We start from the raw sequence: 24,436 nt of genomic DNA, 5'->3' as shown, positions 1-24,436 counted from the left end.
GAATAGGGGAAATACAAATCAAAAGTACAGGTTTTATGCTGCAATATTCTTGAGTTAAACATTTTTTGCAGAATGTAAGTTAGGAGGTATCTTTGATATTTCTGATGGTTTTGTATGTCTGGAAAGCCAATTCATTATACCTTGAATTTCTAAATGTGTAATTTGTTCAGATATAAGTGATTTCTTTTTTCTAGGAAGAGATAGGGTATTACTAAAAATTTCAGCTAAATTTATTAAAATTGAGCTGTATCAAATCTGATCATAGATTCTATATATATCTTTATATAAATGTGTCTGTACATATGTATTTACCTATAAAAATATATAGAATGTAGATTACAGACCTGATCAAAGTAAGTAGAAAGCTCATAAAATGGTGAGGGCCCGGAACATTTCACCTATTTTCTAATGAATAGCTAAATATGAATTGTTAAAATGGCATTTAGGTTGAATTAATGGAAGTTAGTGATAGTATTTGGCATGTGTGCAAACAAATGGTATGACAGTTTGAAGCCTTTATGGATGCAATATCAGTGTGTGAGTGATAGGCCTACCTAGTTACGAACATGCTGGATCATGAAATCATCTTAAGTATTTTATGGAAATGAAAGCAGAATCTGGTCCTTTGTATTTGCGTAACATATATTCAATCTGTTTGGAAAAGATATTATCTGTGCTTTAAATCATGATAGATTAAATAGAATAACCTATCATAATCTCCCTGGGAGAGATTGCATGCTGAAAGACAAAACATACAGAACCTGAATGCTGTCAACGACAATACTCATTGGTGACCAGTATTCTTGAGCTGGATACTACTGCTAGTTGTACTGCTTGCAAGCCTTGACCTCATGGGCGAGTGCATAAAGGAGTATGATCATCCTGCCTACATCTGTACTTTTCCAGCATGTGGTAGTAGTTGGAGCTCACTTCAGCTCAAGTATCTCCTTACAAGAGGTATACTCATTAGTGTCAGTTTGAGGTTTACATGGCTTCTCAGAGTTGTAAGAACAGTGCGAAGGTCTGTATTTTGCTGAAAGATTTTGTCAGATATGCCCTGTAGAACTGAATATTTATTTTTCCTTGAGGAAGGGTATATGTGAAGAAACATTCAGTTTATTTTAGTTCTTTTGTGGCTCATGCTAAATAGCTAAGGAAGGTTGTAACATCTTTACAGTAAACTTTGAGGCCTGTCTCTGCCTCAGAAGATTGTTTCTCAAAAGACAACCATACATTCCACTAGAAACTAGAAATGCCCCTTAACTTCTGGAAGAGCTTCCAAGGGAAAAAGGAAAACTGGTGAAGTGGGCTGTTATCAAAGTAGTAGGAAAGGTGGGAATCTTGAAAAAGATAAGTAGTATACCTCACCTTAAAAGGCATGCCTCTTTTACTATGCATAGAATGTAAAAGCAACAATCAGGCAATCTGAGGCAGGGATGTTGACTTCAGTAGAAGGACAGTAACATTGAGATCAGCACATTCTTTTGGTTTACCTTTGAATATGATGCTTTCCAAACTGGCATTCTTACTTCAGATCTTTCTGCTCAAGTAGTCTTGTAACTCTTCACGCCAACCAGACCTTCAAGATCTTCAGGCAAGAAAACTTTATATCAAGTGGTCGTATTGATGAGGCCAGTACTAAACTTGCTGGTACCTGTTCCTGCTTCTCCATTTGCAGCTGAAGAACCTCTCTTGATAATGATATTTAAGCTTGAATGTGAACAGCTTCTTCAGAACTCACAATTATGACCTAATTTTAAAAGTGTATTTGATATGTACTTGTAGATATTATCAAATCTACATTGTTTTCCACTTGTGGAATTCTTCTGTTGAATTGTCCAATTGAAAACTCCTTCATCAAAATGCTCGTTTTCTGCAAAGCTTGCCATTGTAACCTATTCATTTCACATTTATAGGGTCTGTGTATCAAGATCCTTGTTATTACAAAAAATGCATATTAAGCATAATCATAATCTTTTTGGTCTATGTGTCTCTATCGCAAGTATAAATAGAAAAGAGTAGGTACCACCTTCTTGGCATTCATGGAATGCTTTGACACTAAGAAGAAAAATGAGCCTGTGCTTCATCCTCATTCTTTAATGAGGTACTGAGTTCCCAATCTGCATCTCCAGTCCCTGTGGACTTCGTCACTGGGAATCTGAGAAAAAAAAAAGATTATTGAAAGTCTAGAATTTTCACAACTCTAGAAATTAACTGAGTAGCAATAAAAACAAAGTAAGTTAATTGAGTCACTTAAGATTCTGCAAGCAAATGCCACTTGTTTCCTGTATTTGTGAATAGTGGCAACGAAAAAAATATTCCAAACTGTATGAAACCAAATATCCTCAAAAGGTCAAAGGCTAGATGGAGCTGAAGATGGAACAAGCTATATAACAACCGTTTTTCAAATTCTAATACAAAATTATCAGGTGTTCAAGAGAATTTACTTGTAACTTATTTTTTAACTGTAAAATAGTTGTCTGAAGGATAAAGTAGTTTAAAGCACTCATTGGAGAAAAACAGCTGACTGAAAAATCTACATCTAAGACATAATAGAAATGAATGATACTGGAGTCTTTATATGCTCCATATTGACATTTCTATAACCTGGTAGACTTGTTTTTGTGTGCTAAGTGTTCCTAAAGAAGTTCAAAACACGTGTTGCTTAAGACTTTTTGCACTTTGCTTAAGAAGATAAAAGTTGCACCAAAAATGTTTCAGAGCCACTTTTTCTTTGCAAGGTTTTTACATGCTGCCATCAATAAGGAGAAATTTAGATGAGAACTTTCTTGGAATTTGAGTCATATGTTATCATGACAAGAAATATTTATTTGTTAATAACAATTATTAATGAAAAACTTTACTTTCTTTGTAACTTTTCTGCTACTATTAGTTATGTCTCTCCATTCAGACTGCCTTATCATCTGTCATACCATACCAGAATAAGGTAACTCATAAATGTATGCCTTTTCGTCCGCCTGTGAATTAAAGCTGAATACCTAATCTGGGAAGACAACATTGAAAGCAGCTTTCCTGGTTTCTGTCCTCTGCTGGAAAAAGGATACAGGCAGATCTTTCTACTCCTCCAAAACATACATTTCTATTTGGCAGCTATCTGGATCACAGAAAATAGCCAAGAACTCACATTCAGTCAAATACGCTTCTCTTTTTGTTGTATTCATATAGCATAGAAAAATAAGTACATGGAGAACATGGATGTGTTTTGCCATTGCTCAGTATTGCAGTTTTACTTGCATTCAGGTCAGATTATGGAATAATTTACTTGGCTGGAAAATTCCTGTTTGCATTTACTTTTTGGCTGAGCTGAACAGGTAAGCCAATACTGGTACAGAAATTCAGGACACAGTTATTACTGTTTGTAATAAGAATACAAGTTTTTGGTCACATTATCCTAAGTGTTACACACTTGTGATTCAGCATATCGAATGTCACCTATATGTCAAGTAAACTCTTTATTAACCTCTCAGTCATCCAACAGGCTTACTTTTTTTTCTGCCCTCATATGACAGATGATTTTCACAGCCAGAAGTAGGTTTCTGCAGCCATAGGCTGATTTGTTCAAGTAATAAACTGGTTTATAAATGTTTATAAAATGTTTATAAAGCCTATAGATGATACTAAAGGCATTCAGAAAATCCTGTGAGGGTTGAACGTCACAAATACTAACCAGTAACTTGTCTGATATGCTTTATTTGGGTAATCACTGCTGAACTGAACGAAGATTTGTTGGCAAATGATGTGGTCTAAAAAGACAATTATTCTAAGAATTTTTGTCTACGGTCATACTGCATTAGGCTTTTCATCTGTGGGGAGAAGAAATGCATTTAATATCTTTAGAAACACCTTTCCCTCCTGCAGAGATGGTCAGTGACAAAAAAAAAAAAAAAAATCTCATCACAGAAAAAGAAGTTCATCACCAGCTGAGGAACACTAATAAAAGGGTTTTCCTCAAGTCTGCACCAAGGGTCCGAGATGCAATTCTGTAACAGTGTTGGTTTGGATTTGCGTTTTTTGCCAGCAGAACTCTCATTTGTAGCTTATGATTTCCTTTGCTGTTAGGATTGAAGGAGCTTTTTTCTTCATTTCTGGAAAGCGGCTTTTTTTGTGCTAGTAATATCAGCCAAGAGAACTTTTGACCATGTTCCACAGAAGGAAAAAATTGTCTTCAGGAGTTAAAGAATTTTCTAAGGAAAGTGGAGTGGTGGGGAGCGGTTAATTGTTGTATTTCAAATTATTCCACTTTCCTTCCCCAACTGTACTAGATAACCAAGATGAAAACCCATGATTGTGAAGTGGTTCATGGAGACCAACCCCCAGTGTTGACAGCAGGAAACATTTTGGAGTTTTTGCTTGGTGCTGTCTTCTATCTCAGAGAGATGGAAGAGTCAAACTTTTTGATCAGTGGGAGTCCAGTTGGGTAACATTTGAAGTATTAACTTGCTCTGCTTACAAGATTCCATTCATTCAGCCAGAAGAGTTTCTGCTTCAGTAGTCTTTTTATGCTTCCGTTTTAGGAACAGCTGTTTTGACACTACTTTTAATGAAATGAATACGTTCACAATTGTTTGTAAGAAAAAAAAGCATGTATCTCCATAGTTCTGCAATTGTTCCTTGAGACACGTGCAAATAAGCTTTCTGCATCTACCTTTCACCCTCGTACCTAAAAAAATTTTGACTCTGGGAAAGTAGGGAAAGGAAAGGGGATGACCCAGTTTATTTGCAGCCTTATCTCTAATTGTAAGAGCTTGTAGAGCTTTGTTCTCCTGGCCAGTGCTGCTAGAAAAATGTGGTATGCATTGGCCATGTGATGGAGTATACAGATAAGCAGTATAGCCCATTGGTATTGCTGTAAAAGGAAGTAGTGATATTCTATTTAGCTTTGTATATTTTAGTCAAAAGAATTTTTTTCCCCCTAAACAATGCTAGCTGAATCTTACTTTTTTTAGTGACGAGGGTTTTACACTTCGCACACATAAATTAATTTAGAGTGTTTATCAAGTTGAAGATCCAGCTGATTCAAAACTCATGAGACCATTACTAACCATGAAAGAAGGCTGAGAGGAGTTCCATTTTGTTTGCAAATTTCACACTTAAGCAAGGATATGTATGAAAGACAGTTGCTTCCATTCCTGCATTCTTAAAAGCTTGAGAAGTTACTTTGAAATTTGAAAATGCCAACTCTGTAAATCTTTTTCATTTAAAATAGATTTATTTCTCAGATAAGGAATTGCAAAATGTATTTCATGTGAGTGTACTTGTCTTTACATCTTGCACAATAGTATTTTGTGTTTCCTTAAGGGTAATATGATGCTATGCTTTCATTTGCAACTTCAGAAAAAAAGGGGATATATCTAGAATAATCTTTTTTTAAAAAAACAGTATCACATATTTATCATTTGTGAAAACAGCAGTCCTCAACTATTTACTAGTAGTTGTTGAAGCACTTATGACCAGTATGTTTTTCTTATGATGAAGCAGGGAATGCACATGTACCTGTTCAGGTACCTGCAGATCACTTGATATGATGCCATTACGTGACCAGAATACAACTTCTGCTGTATTTTGTTAATATGATGGTGCATAGGTGACGTGGTTGCTGTGTGTTGAGTTCATTTCATTCTAGGAAGTGCATGCAGCCACAAGACATACTTAGCAGATGTGTGCATTCCTGGCAGATGACTGTTCAAGTGTGTTTGCACAGTGGGAGAGCTTACATTTTTCATTACAGTTCTCAATGACTGAGGCAGGAAGGGTGACAAGGGACCACAGGTAGACTTCCAGAACAATTAGCTTTTTTCTGCTTCTGTCCAAAAAGCTTATGTGAAAGAGGGAAGCAGTGAATAGGCTGCTTGCTGAGTAAATAATTCTAGTGGCAGTATTAGCCCTTAGAACTATCTCTTGATTCCTTTCGCTTGTAGAGATCAATGCAAATGTAGGCATAAAAAGTTCAAAGGTACTGCATTTGAGAAATAGCCAAATTGTTAACTAAAATACTAGAAGCCTGTTAAGGCAGAACTGTATTTTCAAGGGGTTTTGTTGTTGTTAAATAGTGGTTCTGTTGCTTTGATTTTGTTGTTAGTACAAAAAAAGCTGCAGACAGACCTTCAGAAACATTTCTTCTAATGTGTGTGTGGTCTCGTAGTACACACACATTAGAAAACCTAATGTCGGAAAACCCTCAAAAATCCCATGGCAGTTCTGAGAGCCAGACAATTCCTTTACCATGTCTCCATTTCACGCATATCCAACATGTAGTGCAAGTGTAATTCTTTTTGATGAAGGGCACCTACAGTTTGAAAGGGATACTCTACCTATGCTATTAAACCTAATTCTTCAAAAGCATTACTTAATACACAATGTTCCTTTACAGATGGAAACTACATGGAGATTCATATAATTACTGTACTCAGTCATCACTAGAAAACAGCTTTATTTCCAAAACAGGAAGATTTTTTTAAAACTGGTTTATAATAAAAATATTGAAATGACTTTATCAGCAGTTTCCATGCATTAAAAAGGAAAGGAAGTTTGAGTAATATGTATAAAGCCAGAATTATATTTTTAAAGTTTTTTAAGTCTCTTAAGTGCTATGCTGCAGATAGTGAATAATGAGTGCTCAGAGTTCAGACTTCCACTAATGATTATTCACCATTACACTACAGGGAAACGTGTAGAAATTATAAATATAGATCTAAATTAACAGCACCTTGAATGCTTTGAGCAGCAATTGTTTCCCTGTATCAATTTTGTTAATAAACAGTAAGTGGTCAGAATTAGCACAAAATTAATGTGGAATCTACTTTGTGCAGTTATTTTTCACGTCATGTATTTTCACTTCTTTATGCAAGGGACAGTGTGACTGAAGTTATATATGAAATTTTTCATTGTGAAGATGCACTTTCTTTAGAGCTTTCATTGCCCCCTTTCTACACAAGTATAGGTGCTTTAACGGTGATGAGCATATTGTCTTTTTCTCTGTCATGTTGGTTTCCTGCTAAAGAAACCACCTTCCTTTGCAACCCTGTGACCACATAGTTTAATTACAGTGAAATTGTTAGATGACATAAACGTTCTAATTTCTGGAGAAGACAGTGGCTTTCAAGAAGTTTACTAATAATGCACTTATTTGACACTTCAGTGCTTTTCTCTGATGTGAGGGCAGTTTGACTTTAGGAACCAACAGTGCATGTCATACTAAAAGAAATGACAGAAAAAATGTCTCAAAATTCATCTTAAACAGAGAGAAAACAGACATCCTCGTAGTGAATATGTTGGCATTGATAGAAATGAGCTGCATAACTAATTGTAAGTTATGTAAAACAAGGGCTATATGGCCAAGTTGGAGTAAAGTAAAATCCTTAACAAGTAGTAATTGGAAAAAACAGACCAGGCTATGCCTATTGAGTTTAACTACAGTGCTTTCTGTCTACTTCATAATGCTACTTAATAAAGAACACAAGTGATGGTTATTAAGCTAAATTCTGCAGATATTTGAATTTCCTGTCTTGCTAGTCATTTTTGTCTGCCCTTTGAGAGACTCTGCTTTAAAGGATGTGATATTTTCCAGTGTGTAACTTTGTAGTAGGTGCTTTAGAAACAGAGTTTCTGTCATCTTTCACATCTACTTTGATGCCACGTTTTGAGCTGTCTGTCATACTATTCTGTGAGTTCTTTCTGTTGCCTTACAGATGGTGGGGTGGGGAGTTATTTACTATTCTTGTTCTATTCATTCTTCTAATATAACTCTTCTAGAAAACATGGGATGTAATTGTAAGTTTTGTTTATAGATGGAAGTGGAGAAAGAGGTGAGAAGGATGCCAGCAAAATCACAACCTATCCACCAGGGGCTGTCCGGTTTGACTGTGAACTGCGGGCTGTACAAGTCAGTTGTGGATTTCACCATTCAGGTAAAAACAAATAAATCAATGTTAATTATAGCATAGAATTTTTGTTGATGATTTTGGGGGGTTATTTTAATGTTGTCATATGTGTTTTCCCTGCTTTTTATTTAATTTTCTTTAAGGATGTAGATGGGAGTGTTCAAGGTTGAAAAGAGTGTGGTATTATTTTTGTAGCCTACTACACTGTCCTTCAATAGTGAAAAGGATTATCATGTATTCATAAAGTATCATCAAGTATCATATTGAGTTACAATAGAGCTTTTAAGCAATTTTTGTCATTTGAAAACATCTGCATGGCATGGCATAGCCCTGCGTAGAGATGCTGGCTGTGATGGGTTGTGGAATCCCACACAAATCTCTTAGTGTTTCAATAGGGATAGTTAACTGTGCTGGTCAGAAAGGCTAACCAGTACTGGTGCAGTACCATGTTAACATGTGCATACGTCAGAAACATTTTTCATTTGTTTTTCAGTGGTTTTGATGGAGAATGGTGATGTTTACACATTTGGATATGGGCAGCATGGGCAACTTGGACATGGTGATGTTAATTCCAGGTGAGCTGGTAATTAAAGGATGTGATTGTGTATTGCTGTACTGCTGCATAAAAAGTGGCTAAATTTCTGTTTCTCTGTAGCTAGCAAGTGTGAAAACTTGGATATTGTCCAAATAAAGTTGATAAGCTCTTATCCCCCATAACCCATGTATATAGATACAGTAACAATACTGTTGTACTTTTTAAGTAATTTGTTTAATACATGAAGGCTTCTGTGCATAGTTATTAGCGTAGCTTTGAGAAGGTTTCGTTTCTTCAATTCTCCCTACATATATGAGAGAATGACATTGAAATCTCATTAAGATTTCATTATTTCTGTAATATACTACATAAGCAGTAATGCAAATAGTACGATGTTTAAACCTAGGTTAACCTGTTTCTGTTACATAATTGACAGTAGTTCAGTTACAATAAAATCTCATTTTTGTTTATTATTAATCTCCAAAATTAAGTCTTTAAATTTGGGTCTCAACTGCATTTTGTAGACATTTATTTTGGGTGTCAGCATGAGAGATATGTGCTTTCCTTGCGGTCAATGGAAATAGAGAAGTCAACAGTGTGGAAAGCTATTTAACTAACCACCCACTCCTTATTTACTTTAGGTATTCTCAGTAACTGTGTAAACTTCATGGGCTCGATCTCCACTGACTACAGTGAAAGCATAGATAATTAAATATAGGTGTCTTTAATGTGAAGCTCAATCTCACCCTTAGTGTCTCATTCTTAGTATCTTACATACTCACTAAAGTAAAAAATGGGTGTCCTGCCATAAAAGGAAATGTTATTCTTTGGGCACATACATATACCATATAACATGTAAGACAGGATATTGAATAGTAGGAATCGTTGAGGCTTTGTGTATGTTCAGTAATGCCCATTATCCTTATAAAAGGCACACAGTGTGAAGCATCCGTGACCTGTCTTCAGTTCTGTCATTTCTCTTGTAGCAGTAGATCAAAATTACTGAACCTCAATCCTTCTAATCCCTTTGGAGACTTCCAAATCATTTCTTTTGTCAAGTTTCTGAAGAAATCTTCATCATCTTAAAACTTTCATTGGATTCACTAAACAAAACGGGGAGAGGGAAGGAAGGAAGGAAGAAAATTTACTGGAAGTTTTACTTTGTATTGAAAATATTTGTGCCTAATGGTAGTCTCTAAACTGGAGATTACCTGTAGTCAGTTTGCATTGGACTAGTGAATGCAGTCTGCGTTTCTGCCTATGGTGGAGCCATATCACGGATGAGTACTCTGTTTTTCATTCCTTGAAGTTCTTGGATACTTGTTCCAAGCTACAGCTGCTTTAGCTGGCAATTCAATCACTACTAGAATAAAGCAAATTTCTGTCTTAAAGGCTGAAGAGGTACAAACAGCAGTGGCATTTGTACTGGTAACTTACTGTCTCCTATTTTCAACTTTGATGAAGTTACTTGGCTTTTCTGAAGGCATCGGAGCTGTCCGCTGTATCTCTCAGAATTTCAGTCAGTAAACCCCACATCTGTTGCTTATTTGGACAGAAACTGGATGGAGACCAAATGTAGTTCCAAGTGAGATCCTAGAAGAGAACATGAAACATCCTGTGCCAAAGGATAATGCTTGACCGGGCCTAGAAGCTGAGGAGGTACAAGCAAATTGGCACTGACCTTTGTATCATTCTGCAACAGACCCTAGAGTATCTGAAAAAAGCCTTGAAGAAATTTGGACTATGTCCTGTGCATGAGAACTGGCTATAGTACTATATTGCTGTTTAGCACCATCATTCAAATTATAATTTCCTCATTGATGTACTTCTTTTTCCAGCTTTAAGTAGAGATCTCTCCTCTGTCCTCACAGTAAGGGATTCAGAGAAGGAAACAGGGAATCCTTATGCAGAGTTCCACCTCAGTTGGGACGCAGTGGTGCTCAGATGGCCAGCTCCAGCCAGGTCAGTGGTATGTCAGTCATGCAGTGTGTCACATTGCCTGTATTGACTTCAGGAAGACCATCATCTTCCGAATCCAGTAACGGATGCTTTACTGTGTTTCTGGGAGAGAAAGTAGAGAAGGAAAAAAAAAAAAAAAAAAAAAAGGAAGTAATATTTAGGCAGCCTAGCTAGTATGGGAGCCCATGAAAACAAAAACTGTCAGGGAAAATGCAGGAACTCTCATTTTCATCTGAGGGAGCCATCTTCATTGCCAGATGAAGCAATGATGGAAGTTCCTGGGCAGCAATTGATGACTTACGCTTTCAGAGACTTCTGTGTTGCAGTGTAAAGCTTTAGTAGTGAGACTATATTTTAAAACATCTTGAAAATGCTGAACTACTTTGAATTCTGCACACCTGACCAGACATGTCTTTCTCCTTGATTAAGGGGATTCTGGACTCCTCTATTACAGTATGGTAAACACCACAAATTCTTCCTCCTACTTCAGTAGGAGTGAGGCTTATTACATGCACTAGATGAACTTCGGGCTATTTTTTATGCAAACAAGCAAAAAAACCTCAGCAGTTGAGCGGGATGATGTGGTTCTCAATCAGTTAACAGAACTGAAATGGTCTGGAGGAACAAGGAATATGCACAAGGTGGTGTTATTTTATCCTTCAGCAAAGACTTCAGCCATTCACAGAAGGATCACTTAAAAATGCAAGTGATCTGGTTCCTGGAAGGCTGTTTTTTCCATATCAGTATGCTGGAGGCATTAAGCTAATCTGTATAGGCTTTCTGTTGTAAAATCCACAGTGGCAGATGCTGATGAGCTATTCATTACGTGAAGGATGTTGTCAGTCTCTGCTTACATTCTCAGATTAGATGCTGGTGGATAGAAATTCAGTGGAAGCAAGAAATGTTTTGCAGTATCTAGTCTTGGTGAAAAATAGCATGTCTTGTATTCAGGTAAGCAAAGGTCTGTTTGATACTGGTGCTCTCAAGCAGCTGGGACTTAAAACTGCAGGATCCTTCTGGTTTTGTTCAAAATTTGTCTACATTTCTTGTACAAACTGTTGACTTCAGCACAGTGTTAGCAAGGACCTGGTCTGGCAGTCAAGCTCCAAAAGTGGAACAAGTGAAGTAAGACAATCCTGGTGTGATTTTGCTTCCGAAGGTTCAACAATAACATTGAAGAAAATTGAGCAGACCTTCCGTGGACAGTCAGCTGTTCTATTTGAAGACAACATGTAGAGGCTGTATCCTATTAATATCACTAGGAGGGGAAAAAAAAAATAAAAATGTTCCATTGTCTCTGATAGGGTTGTGTTTCTAGGTGCATCGCCAGCCTATTTTACTTCAGTGGTGGAGTGCAGTTCTTGTTTACATCTTTTCACCAAACTTCCAGTTACGTCTAAAATCTAAAAATCGCCATCTTTTTTTTAAGTCCATACTGGCCTTCTCTGCCTGCAACTGATAGAAGTTACTACCGGTTTCCTTTTACCCACTACACAGTAACAGCCCCTGGCACCCGGACTGTACAGCACCGCGGTCAGCTACCCCCAGTGACATCGTGCGGGACCCGGCAGCCCGGGTGGGCTGGGCAAGGACCATGGACAGCGACCGTGCCAACCCTTACTGCAGGGCGAGCTCTGGAAGCCCACACCTGATTCCAGAAATGCTTATCCTTCAGGATGGAAAAGGGTTTCGGATTGGCCAGCCAAAAATGCATTTGGACCCCCTGCAGGATCCTGAGTTAGCTGATGCATGTGTATCTGCTGCTTTTCGTTCAGCAATCATACATTTTCCCAAGGGATCTCAGGTTACTTTCTGTATAGTTGAGGTTGGTCTTTTGCGATTGGCCTGTGTCAGGTACCTGTGTCATATCCCGAAGCCAAAGAATCTGTGAGTTTGAGGCCAATGTGTCCTTCAGTTCCATCCCAAAAGAATACTTCTTGCTTTCTGCCATTCAAATGGAGAAACCCTGGTTATCAAAACTTTGTCCAAAGAATCTCTCAGACTCTCAAGTGTCTATGCTGAGCTTTTCTGTGTTGAGCTTCAGAGGGATAGGGAAATACTTAAAGAGGTTTTAGATTCCATTTACATCAGTCAAACTGGCTTACTGTATTTTTCCAAATCCCTCTTCCTTTTATGAAATGAAAACTATTTTTCTGTAATTTTACTTTAATCTTTTGATTTAGTTAAATGTATTAAGCTTTTTCCTCTTCATATTTTTAGCTGATACACTGTAGTTGGCCATTCCAAAAGCTGGATGATCTGAATAAAAGAGCTATTTAAGGGGATATTACCTCTCTCTACATAAGTTGCCTGTCCATTTTTGCTTTGATGCTGCCAAGGGAATATCATGTACAGCATTCAGATAACATTGCCGACAGATTCAATTGCCAAAACAGAAAGATAGATAGTTTTGGTGATAATAGCTTGCATTTATGCATCAAAGAGATGAAACATTCACCTTTTTTTACAAGCATAGGATTGATAATTTCATGCCTGCAGCTATCATAATTTTGAGAGAGAGAAAAAAATGTAATAACAATATTTCCCTTTAACAGGAATGCTTTTGGATTAGTTCTTAACTATGTTCTGTTTCTGCTTTGGTGCCTTTTTGAGCTTCCTTAAAGTTAATGAGAGGCAAATGTAATATTTCTCTTGTTTTTAAAATATTTCATCATTGGTACAGCTGAACTTTGCTCTGTGTGTCTATGTATAATCTTACTGATGTCCAAACCTGTGTGCCTATAGACCAACAAAGGCTTCTAAATTTATGAATGCTATGTTGTGCATGCTCTACCAAATTTTATGCTGCCCTTCAGTCTCTCCATCTCCACTAGCATCACCTACTGGAAGCTACATTCGCCACAAAGCAGTAATTTCTTTCTGTATACCTGTGTTCCCTCTCCTTCAGGTCATTAAACTATCTTCATGCTGCATTCTTCTGTTCCACATTTACGTGTGTTCACACCTTCTCATCTACCCTTTCCCTGCTGAATACATGACGCCTCTTCTTCCTCCTGCTTTCTTGACTTCTGTTTTACCTGCAATTCAGCCAAAATCAGAACATGTATATAACCCATCTTTTTGCACATCAGCTGCTAAACAATCCCTAAGTAACCGTGGGTTGACACTTTTGTTCCCGTCTAAGACAACCTGTTCTTCTTTTACATTTACCTACTTTTGAAATTGCGTGTTAAAAAGTAAGTTTGAATAGTGCTGCTGTTCTCTGGGTCAACATTCTCAAACAGAGTTATTTGGGAATAAATTCTTCAACTTCACAGTCTTTCTAAGTCCACAATAAATTTGAAGTCTAGGTAGACATTCATTATGGGGTTTAAAGTCTGGTATAGTTCTTTTAGGTTCCTGTTCACTTTGTTGGGATTGAGATAAAAACTTTAGGGTTTTTTTAGTATCTCATACTTGTTCTTTTTATCTTTTCTGCTATTTCTATTCTAAATCATCACTTCAAGTTTTCTTTCTTTGCTTCTTGATCATGCTATTGGTTTGGATTTTTTCCATATTTTTTATTGGAATGGGAAATTTAATTTCTTACACCTGTCCATATTTGGGAGGCACATGGATTAGACTTTTTTTCAGGTCTTTCTGGAAGACAGTTAGGAGAGGTTTGTTCTGTGTTGAGTCTAGAACTTTGATGGAGAGTGGTTTTTTAATGCCTTATTCTCCGTTAGGAAGCTGATTGAGGTGGGTAGACCTCTTTCTGTAATAATTCTCTAGACAGTGATCTCAGGATGGCCTTATCAATATTGCTCCAGGTAATTGTATTAGGGTATCAACCACATAAGGCTTTAGTTGCTTCATAATGCAAAGAGGGGTTTTTAAGTGCTTAACCAGCATCCTCACGGTGGAGGTTTTTTACTGCTGCAGTTCATTGTGACACGTTTTATATGCATACATGTATACACACTGATATATATTAGTGTAACTACAGTCACATTAATGAATCCTACAATTATATTAAATTAACCATTTTTGTTCTATGCTGATTTCTGAGTTTAACTGAAGAAAGGGTACTTAATCTGGTTGCCTGTAACAAGAGGGCATAAACTTAAATATCTGGTACAGTCTTTCGAACCTCTGTTAATTTTATATGTGAGATGTTGCTTGAGTCTGCTTCCGTATAGTGTGTGAACATTGTGAATGTATTTTACAGTTACTGAAATCCTTATGTTACTAATGTATGTGTTAAATTTTTCATAAGCATATATTGATACAAAATTAATTTATTTTGATATAGGGGATGTCCCACATTGGTGCAGGCATTACCAGGTCCTAGTACACAAGTTACCGCTGGGAGCAACCATACAGCTATTCTCTTAATGGATGGCCAGGTTTTCACATTTGGAAGTTTCTCAGTAAGGAAACAGTAATATTTACTTATGGGAATAAGCTAGTAACTAATGTATTGTTCAGAGACCTTTCAAAACTGCTTATACTTGCTCTTATAGAACTACTCATGACTTCTGCATGTCTTTTGTGTCTGTTATGTCTAGAAATGTGGCATCTAATATTGTTGTGGTTAGAAAGTTATGATGCCAGAAATTCCTGTTGGTTTTCATATTTTAATGAAAGTGGTGATTTAGAACTGGCTTATTTTATAAGGTGCACTAGTTTTCTCAAACCCTTACTGTTGCAACCTTGGTTGCAAATAAGTATCTATTGCATATTCTGTTACCTGCCTGTCTGCATTCATTAGAAAAAACAAGTGTTCTGTTTTCTTTCATAGAAATGGCAGTAAGTTGAAGAAGTTATGCTTACACTTGAGGGGAGATTATTTCTCAGTATAAAACAGCATAACTCGGGTACTCTTCTTTCCGCATGGTGTATATGCTCCTGAGTCCACGTGGAATCTGTTCTTATATTCACTGAATGAGCACTTCAACATCATTTAGTTCTCCTTCATCCTGATTTTAGGCCTTTGTGCTTCCTTGTCTTTGCAAAACCTCCCTTACTGCAATCTTTCTAGAGTCATTTGTTGTTTGTGCTTTCCCACTAATGTCCTTTTGCCAAAAGCTAGAGTGTAGGTACTGAGCTATATTTATGTGTTTAAAAACTATGTACTGTCAAACACAACAGAAGAGAAACTGCACCTCTGAAATCTGCCTTTTTACAAAAAATAAACAAAGTGAAGACTGAAATTTTTCAAAGTGGAAAATCATGTTTTGAACTAAAAGTGTACCACAAGATGGCTCTTTGATTAGGTAATGTTTTGTTGTTTTTCAGACTTTTTAAGTAAGAGCTTTCGTGTCCATGTTTTTTTGAAAAGGCACTTGGACACATAAAAGTTTAAGCTTTGTTGACTTGCAGTGAAACTTGGCCCCTGAAAAACCAAATTAATTTTCAGAAATGGGATTTAAAAGCCTGTCTGTTGACTGAGGGTTGTTTTCTTTTTCTGAAAGAAAAAATAAATTTAGACTACATTTAAACCACCTGTTCTGTGCATCTGGTTTTAATATTGTAATGCTTGAAAGTTTCTTGAAGACTTCATAAAGTCAAGACTAGCTCAAAAGCAAGCATGTTTCTTGAAAATGCCTTCACTAGTTTACTTACATACAGTGTTTTGTAGAAAGATGAGTAACATGCTGGACAGAGGGTATTTGCTGTACATGCGTGCTTCTTCTCCCTTACCATTTTAAATAAAAAGTTACCTTGACTTCATTAGCCTGCAATGAATTTCCTTTGCCTCAGGGAGGTAGATGGAGTCTCAACAGATTTATTGCCGCATCTCTTACTACATGCTTAAGTACAGCACAAGAACTGTTGGTCCACCTCTCAGTAACTAGTTGTACATAGAAGACAAGGCCCTAGATCTCCAGGTCAGGATGTTAAAGAGCATATGCAAAAGGGTTTGCTTAAGCATTTTATGCTCTTTTTCGCTCATTTAATGTGATAATTGATTCCTAGAGACCTCTAAGAGGTATTTGTTCAGTAAGATTTACAGTCCATATAAGTTCAGAATTGAGTGGGATATAGACTGAATCTGAATGTAGATTCCCACCCCCGCCCCCCATTAATTCATGCAGTTTGGCACTGAAGTTATTCAGGTATTAAATATTGAAGGAAAGTAATGCTTTTGTATTTGGTTCTGAAGATGGGAAGGAGGGTTATCCATCATGGAGAGTTAGTTACAGTAAAAAAAAAAAATATTCACTCAAAAACCTAACTGAATAGAGAGGAAAATATCTGCCAGTAACTTGTTACTTGTATTTAAATGTGTAACACTTCACTTAGAGTAGCCATTGCCTTTTGACGGTAATTTTGTAGTAAACTAGCTCTTCCAGATTACTAATTTTGTATGTTGAAACTATCAAAGTAATTTATTCATCTTTGCAACTTCCTGTTACTTTAATAATTCTTACAATCTCTCTATAGAAAGGTCAGCTTGGTAGACCAATTCTGGATATGCCCTACTGGAATGCAAAACCAGCACCTATGCCTAACATAGGCTCTAAATATGGACGCAAAGCAACATGGATTGGAGCAAGTGGAGACCAGACTTTTCTCCGGATTGATGAAGCTCTCATTAATTCTCATGTGCTTGCTACATCAGAGATATTTGCAAGCAGGCATATAATAGGCAAGAACTCTTCTATAATATTTTAAATGCTTATAGAACTATTGGAGAAAAAATAGCTTTGGTCATGCAAACAGAATAGGAACAAGTCAAAAATGTCAATGGAGGGAATGAAAATATTTTGACTTTCTAATTATACTGCAGATGGTGATACTAGCTCCTTAAGAAATTAATTTTATTAAAAATAAGAATGTAAAAGTCTAAACTGTTCTCGCACTTAAATCTTCCTACAGTTTATTTTTTTGCCATAGGAGTGTATCTGTGCTTCCCTACTACATTAATGCCTCATGCATAGAAAAAGCCACGTAATGAGTGGAGTCTTCATGTCTTTCTGCTCCTTTTGCTTCCCGATCTAGGTTTGGTACCAGCTTCAATATCAGAACCTCCTCCTTTTAAATGTCTTCTGATAAACAAAGTAGATGGCAGTTGCAAAACATTCAATGATTCTGAGCAGGAAGACCTTCAAGGTTCTGGTGTGTGTCTGGATCCTGTCTATGATGTTATTTGGAGGCAAGTGTGGATTATAGCTATTAAACTCATAGTATGGAAATCTTTTAAAAATATTTTGGGAGGCTGGAGATTTGATTATGCTCATTTCCCTAGAAACAATTCTTAGTATTCTTTGTACCTTTTTTCACATTTTTTTTATTTGTTCAAGTAAGCCCCAAACAAACATCTTCTTTTCCCTGATTTTTTTTTTTAATTTCTTTTCTTTTTTGCATCATTCTTATTACATCTCATGATGGTTTGAGGTACCCCAATCTATTCTGCTTATTTACTGGTTTTATTCTTTCCTTACTTTCCTCCATCTACTTAACACTTCACTGAATAATTTTCTTGCCATACCCAGCTTCCACAACCTTTTGTCTTAAATCTTCATCCTTCTCTCAGGAATTAGTGGTTAAGACTTGATTAGAATGGATGAAGTAATAGTATTCTTTTCAGTTCGGACATTTTGGGAGGTCAAAATAAAGATGCTTATTTAGATGATATAGACGTTCAAATTACAATTGTATTTATTTCACAGTCTTTGGGGTGGTTGCTTTCAGTGGAGTCTTAGAGCAAGCTTTGATCATAAAACACTTGTTCCAAAATAGAATCATTACATTCAGTTCTTCTATAATGATGTAAAAGCTATGTTAGCCAGGATTTGGGAGATAAATTTGGACTGTCATCTGAGTGCAAGGGATGGATGATGTTTAAACTGTTTGAAGACCTAGAACAAGAATAATCACTTAAGGTAGAATAAAGCAGGGAACCAGCTAGTCTGTGTTCGTCTGGAAGAGACAGTATTATGTAGGATCGTATCTTTAAAAGATCATTGTGTCCAGAGGCTACTTGCGTCCTGCTTTGGGTGTCTTCATCCAAAATCAAGATGCAAGAACTTAATAGCCACTTAACATTGAAGCATGTGTATCTGCTAGGCGTGCTCTCTTATGACATCTGAAGTCCCTCGTATGGTTGTAGTTCTGCACTGTGCACATCCCTGGGATTGTTTGAATCTCCTTAGCTAGGTACCAGTTCTTACTTAAATTATGCCGAGATTTGAAATAAGGAAGAGTAGCACCTACATCCCTTAACTCTCTCAGTCGTTATATTATCAGCTTGATGAAACACACTGAAACACTCAATTTATGAAAAATGCAGTTGTGAGTGGCCACAGAATAGCAGTGAGTTTCAGGGGAGAAAAGGTGAGGACGCTCAACTTGATGTAGCACACTGAAATGTTTATTCAGTTTGAGGAAGTTCAAAGTCTCATGTTAAAAATATTATCATGGGTGAATATGGGTTGAGGTGTTTTGTTGTATTGCAAAAATTTGGGGACTGTAAAATTATATCTAGAGCTTAAATACTTAACTGAAGAATGGATTATTGGAATCTGTGCAGTTTTATTTCCGTGTTATATCCCACATTGTTTAATAGAAAATATTTTTAAAAGTCTAAAGAAGAGACATGTTAATGAATATGTCTATTAGTAGTGAAATATTTTGTATATCAAGTATTATTTCTGGGCATTTTTATTCATGCCTGTTTAAATGAAGGAGCAGTTTCTCTGTACAGGGTGACAGCATTCTTGATTACATAGAGCTTAAGGATTTTCTTCACAGCTTTGACTTTTTTGAGTAGTAGTGAAATTCAAGTGGTTAAATAGTGTTGTATGTATGTGTGTGTATAAACTTGCACATTGCTAACTCATTGAAATCCTGAATACATATGGTGTTCTATAATATTTTTAGTTAAAACTATTTCTCTGTTGGTTAGGCCATCTTTGCCCCATATGGATTTTTAGAACAGTGTACCAAGTGAAAATTCCTTTCGTGCTTACTTTGTCTTCTGTTTCTTCTTTCTACATAGTGATATCAAAGAGCACATTTTTTTACTTTTCTTGTTCTCCATGTTAACCTGTAGTATAGAAAGTCTTTGTATTCCCTTGTTTATGCTGCCCTTTTCTATAATCCCTTAAAAATTCATAAGGTGGTTTTACCCATTTTAAAAAGCCCAAACAAATTATGTTGGATTTCTCAAGATCTTTTTACTCTTATTTGAAGGTGAGTAACCCTTTTACTTTCACTTGGTATCTTTATCATTTTAGAGCACATCTGCCATTATATCTAGTACTTTTCTAGTTACTTCATGCTTCTTAGTAGTTTATACCAGTTTTACTATTTATTAGCTTTGAAAAGTATCAACATTTTCTGAATTTTTAAACCCATATTATGACTGTTTGGCAAGTATGATAAGAATGTTTTTGTGTCTTTCCATTTGCTAGTGTGTTAAGCTAGTAAAGTTTGTATGGATTCGGTGTAATGATGTTCGATTTTAAGAGTTTGTACTTGCAGACCTACATTATACATTAAGTAGCTCATAAAATTTAATTATCAGTTAGATTTTTATATTTTTTAGTAGGTGAAATGTTTGGGTTTTTACTCTGTTTTGTCTTGCTCTAGGTTTCGACCAAACGCTAGGGAACTGTGGAGTTACAATGCAGTAGTTGCTGATTCCAGACTTCCCTCAGCTCCAGACATGCAATCCCGGTGTAGTATTTTGAGTCCAGAACTTGCTCTACCAACAGGTTCCAAAGCTCTAACCACCAGATCTCATGCAGCTTTGCACATTCTAGGTATACACTTGTAGCTGATAAGTCAGAAGCTTAAGTGAAATAAAGAAACATTACTTAATTATAAATGAATTGTAATCTAACAGCTTTCTGAATTTTTTGAGTTAAAATTTTACTTTGTAATCTTTCACCCTTGCTCTTAACGCTTATGATCTGGCTGATATGCATTAATTTTAATCAAAATAGTTTTCTTCTGTTATCTTAATGATGCTAGAGGATTTTAGAGTTCTGATGGAACCTGCTACTAGAGGTTAGCATAATAACATAAGAGAGCACCTTAGATGATCTTTTTGGACAGTCTGCAGAATAAAGTCAGTACTGTTAAAATTAATCTCGAGTCTCCAAAAAAAAGCAATCTTGAATAAGCTATTTTTATTTTAATGTAAATGCAGTATCTAAAATTAGAATTTACTCTTTTCAGTTTTGTATAATGGGGCACTAAGAATAATGTGATTTCCTTTTGTAGTCTAAAAAGCCTACCAAAACAAAAAATAATCCCACTGCGTTCATGTATAAACTGACCACATGCAACATACCCAATACCCCAAAACACAGATTTGGAAGTTATTTTAGCTCACTTGCTCACTGATTATGATGAGTTCCTTGTCCTGCTCCCTTCACTGTGTGTTAGAGATGTGATAAATTTTAACTTGAACAGCACTTTTTTGTGTCTGAGTCAGAATAAGGCATGTCAGGTACCCATGTACATGAAACAAAATGCCTTTTACGAATGCTCTCAAATCTATCCATAATTCAGTTACTGCTTCAACTCTTTTTTGGTAATATGGGAAATGTAAAAAGGAAAAAAAAAAAGTCAAAATGAAGATGTTGCTCGCAATTTAGTTACCGTTGGAAAAGTTGCAAAACCGTTTCAATCTCTTTTCTTGGTTATTCTGTAAAATTAATAAATTAAATTAAATTCATCTTCAGTGCTGACCCTTGAGATTCTACAGCAGTGACCCTTGACCTAATCAAAGCTATAATGATATCGGGTAACATATGTGTCGTTTAGGGACAAAACAGGTTGCTTTGATCTTTTAAACTAGTATTCATTTCCATTTCATTGATTATAATCAACAGTAAGAAATTTTGAATTCTTCTTGGTTTTGCTTTCTTTTAGGTTGTCTTGATACTTTGGCTGCTATGCAGGACTTAAAAATGGGTGTTGCAAATACAGAAGAAGAGACTCAAGCAGTAATGAAAGTTTATTCTAAAGAAGACTACAGTGTTGTTAACAGATTTGAAAGTATGTACCTAGTAAAATTTTATAGGACAGGTTTTTCCAGCTTGCAGAATAAAAGACTAAAATAGATTAACTGTATTTTTGTTGGGGTTGGGTTTTTTTTTTGCAGGTCATGGAGGAGGCTGGGGTTATTCAGCCCACTCAGTAGAAGCAATCCGCTTCTGTGCTGATACAGATATTTTGTTAGGTGGTCTTGGTCTTTTTGGAGGTAGGGGTGAATACACTGCTAAAATAAAGGTAAGTTTTTTGGGTTTGTTTTAAACAATATTATGACTCAAAATCAGAACTTTAGAAATGCCGTCTAAACCCATGTTTATTTTTTCTTGATGAATGAGTGGTTTACTATAGATTAAATGCATTAGTAATAGAACTAGAAAAATAATTCTCAGTGAGAAAGCAGGTGAAGGTAAGGTAGGTGAAGTAGAGATCTGAGAATTACTATTCTTGTCAAAAATTGGCCCATTCTTACCTTCACTAAATGCAATGCCATCTGAAAGGTGTCTTGAACAGATATGGTAGTGGGTCAAATTGTTCTGTGACCCATTTACACAAAGCTCAGAGGTCCACCTGCAGAAAATTGGTGTTGTAGGCTTCAAGTTGGAATCGTGTCCTGTGTCAGGATACATGAGGCACTGCTGCTCAAAACCAGAAAAAGAATGCTTATCAGTAGCTGGAATTCCTTTGGTACCAGCTGAGTCATTGCTTCCCACTGACCGTACCACTTCTTTCTCAGACTGCTCTCATAGCTTCTCAGCTGGGATTCTTCAACTGAGAGTGAATGGCATCAAACATATGTTTATGCCAAACGTGAGGATGATTAGGGCTGGAGCTTATGTGCTGATTTAGAATAAATAAAAAAATAACCTCGCTTTGCCTAAAAAAGCTCACGTAAACACATAGTGTGGTAACAGAGCTCTGCTTTCAGATAATTAGCTTCTGTTCCTGCATTTAATAAGGATTTCAGAAACTCCCCTGAAGATGTTGTAAAGGAAGGATCTGTCTGAGATTTATATTAGATGTGTATGTTCAGAATGTGTTGTTACTTGTCATTTAGTGGGTTTTATTGAGTTTTCTTCTGTTTCAGAGGAATAGATATTAAGGTTTCATTTAGGGAAATGGGTGGACTGTGCTTAACAGTAACATTTGCATAAAACAACAGGAGATCCAAAATAAAGTAGTTGTACTTTATTCTAGTTGACCACAGTGATCAAGGATTGCAAATAATTAAGGAAAGCCAAGAAACTAAAAAAAAAAAACACAAACAAACAAAACTAATGTTCAAATACTAAAGGTAGTAACACTATGAGAGGACTCTAGTATTACTAATTTTTTCAATTTGTTTCCTGTTGTGTCTGGTTATCTTATAGCCAAGAAAAGATTTGCCAGTCCTATCATACATAGATAAACTGTGTATTAAATAGACATTTCAACAGAAGACCACATGTATTGTGGTCTTTTTTGAAACTCGTCAAACTGTAGAGATTATTTTTGACTAAGAAACCCACGTTCTTTTGAAAAAGTTCTTTATCGTCTTCTGTCCTAGTCACCAACTGTTTATGACACTATTGACTAGCTCTGCTAAACAGTCAAACTGTTCCTTTCCAGAGAAACTGAGTGCATCTTCACTGCATTTTCAGTCTATGACGGAAAGCCTGTGTCTTCTGCCCAACTTCAGATGCTCCGCATTTGTCTTGCTGCAAGATTTAGGGAGTTTCTCCACTTAAGAATATATCTGTGTATAAGGCTGGGAGGTCACTGTCAGCTGCTATTTTTTAACAGTTAATGATATTACAAAATCCTGATTTCCAGATGGGAATTTGCCTGTCAGTGATAGTAACTAGCAATTACTTTTGGGAAGGGGAGAGGTTAGTAGTAGACAGTTTCCAGAATGCCAGACAGGAAGAAGTGGTATTGTGAGGTTTCTAACACGTAAGACTTATTTTTTTCCTTTTTTCTTGCTCCACCAGTTGTTTGAATTGGGTCCAGATGGGGGAGACCATGAGACTGATGGAGACCTTCTTGCTGAAACAGATGTCTTAGCATACGATTGTGCTGCTAGGTAAGATGTTTTCCTTACCCACTTCTACCTACTTCTTGATGTTTATTTTTATTTTATTCATACACTTTTGAAACTCACTTTAAATATCAACAGAGATGACCTACATCAGTAGCAGTTTGTAGCAAGTTATGTAAAACTTACACTCAAAGTGCATTGGGTAAAGTAGTAAAACTCCTAAACATTATGCTGCTAAATTAAAAGAAGGAAAAATTATCACACGCTTCCCGTTGTATAGATCAAAGTCAAATCCCATATTCCTGTGGTAAGACAAAACAAAATGTTGCAGCAGCTCTTTTGAATACTTCTATCAAAAGGACGCTTTCAAGCACAAATGGGTATTTGCATTAAACAACTCATCATTAAACTTATTGCAGTATAAAATTATCATAGCCAAAAGAAGGGTTATTGTGCTTCAGCTCATTAGAATACAAGCAGTTACTGCTTGAAAGATATTGTGCATATGGATGGAGTTAGCCATGTTTTAGCTGCTTTTTCATTCCCTGTTATGAAATAATTTAACATTCAAATAATCCATGAATAATTATTTTAAGTTTAATTCTTATGTATCACTACTCCTAACTATATATTCTATTACTTTCTGAAATATTCATGTGTAATTCCTAAGAATTTGCCTATAAGCTCTTCTCATTTACAAAAATTTTCTGGAATTGAATTAAAATGATATAATTAATACTTTATAATTAATACTCTACTTGCAATATTATGTTTGAGATGTAATTGGGGTTTCTCTGTTAATTTAACTTAATCTCTCCTTACTCTATTTGGCATTTGGTATCTGTTTCAAAATGCAAGATCAGGCTAGGCTTAGGCATCTGTAGGTACTTCTGAATTATTTTTTTTTATTGCTACCTTATTTTTCAATGAAATATTTTTAAATGTTGAATATAAATAAATACCTGAAATTAATAATTTAATGCCATTAATTTTCTGTTTTCTAAGCAGGGTGTAATTCGTCAAAGATTAATCTAAAACCTAATTGACATACATCTTTTTTAAAATTTACTTTTACCA

General features: G+C 36.0%; 1 protein-coding gene across 20 annotated transcripts in view; it reads left to right on the top strand.

Moving 5' to 3' along the window:
- MYCBP2 (MYC binding protein 2) overlaps positions 1 to 24,436 on the top strand; it is a 200,770-nt gene that overhangs the window by 71,908 nt on the left and 104,426 nt on the right. For all 20 annotated transcript variants that reach the window (XM_037377066.1, XM_037377073.1, XM_037377077.1 and 17 more), the window contains 9 exons: positions 7,809 to 7,928; positions 8,395 to 8,476; positions 14,648 to 14,765; positions 16,783 to 16,987; positions 17,341 to 17,494; positions 19,933 to 20,105; positions 21,223 to 21,348; positions 21,455 to 21,582; positions 23,313 to 23,404. In XM_037377066.1, coding sequence (XP_037232963.1) covers positions 7,809 to 7,928; positions 8,395 to 8,476; positions 14,648 to 14,765; positions 16,783 to 16,987; positions 17,341 to 17,494; positions 19,933 to 20,105; positions 21,223 to 21,348; positions 21,455 to 21,582; positions 23,313 to 23,404 — 1,198 coding nt within the window. The remainder of the gene's footprint in view (positions 1 to 7,808; positions 7,929 to 8,394; positions 8,477 to 14,647; positions 14,766 to 16,782; positions 16,988 to 17,340; positions 17,495 to 19,932; positions 20,106 to 21,222; positions 21,349 to 21,454; positions 21,583 to 23,312; positions 23,405 to 24,436) is intronic.

This window comes from Falco rusticolus, chromosome 2 (genome assembly GCF_015220075.1).
Source record: "Falco rusticolus isolate bFalRus1 chromosome 2, bFalRus1.pri, whole genome shotgun sequence".
NCBI lineage: Eukaryota > Metazoa > Chordata > Aves > Falconiformes > Falconidae > Falco > Falco rusticolus.
This window is presented reverse-complemented; position numbering and strand designations above follow the sequence as displayed.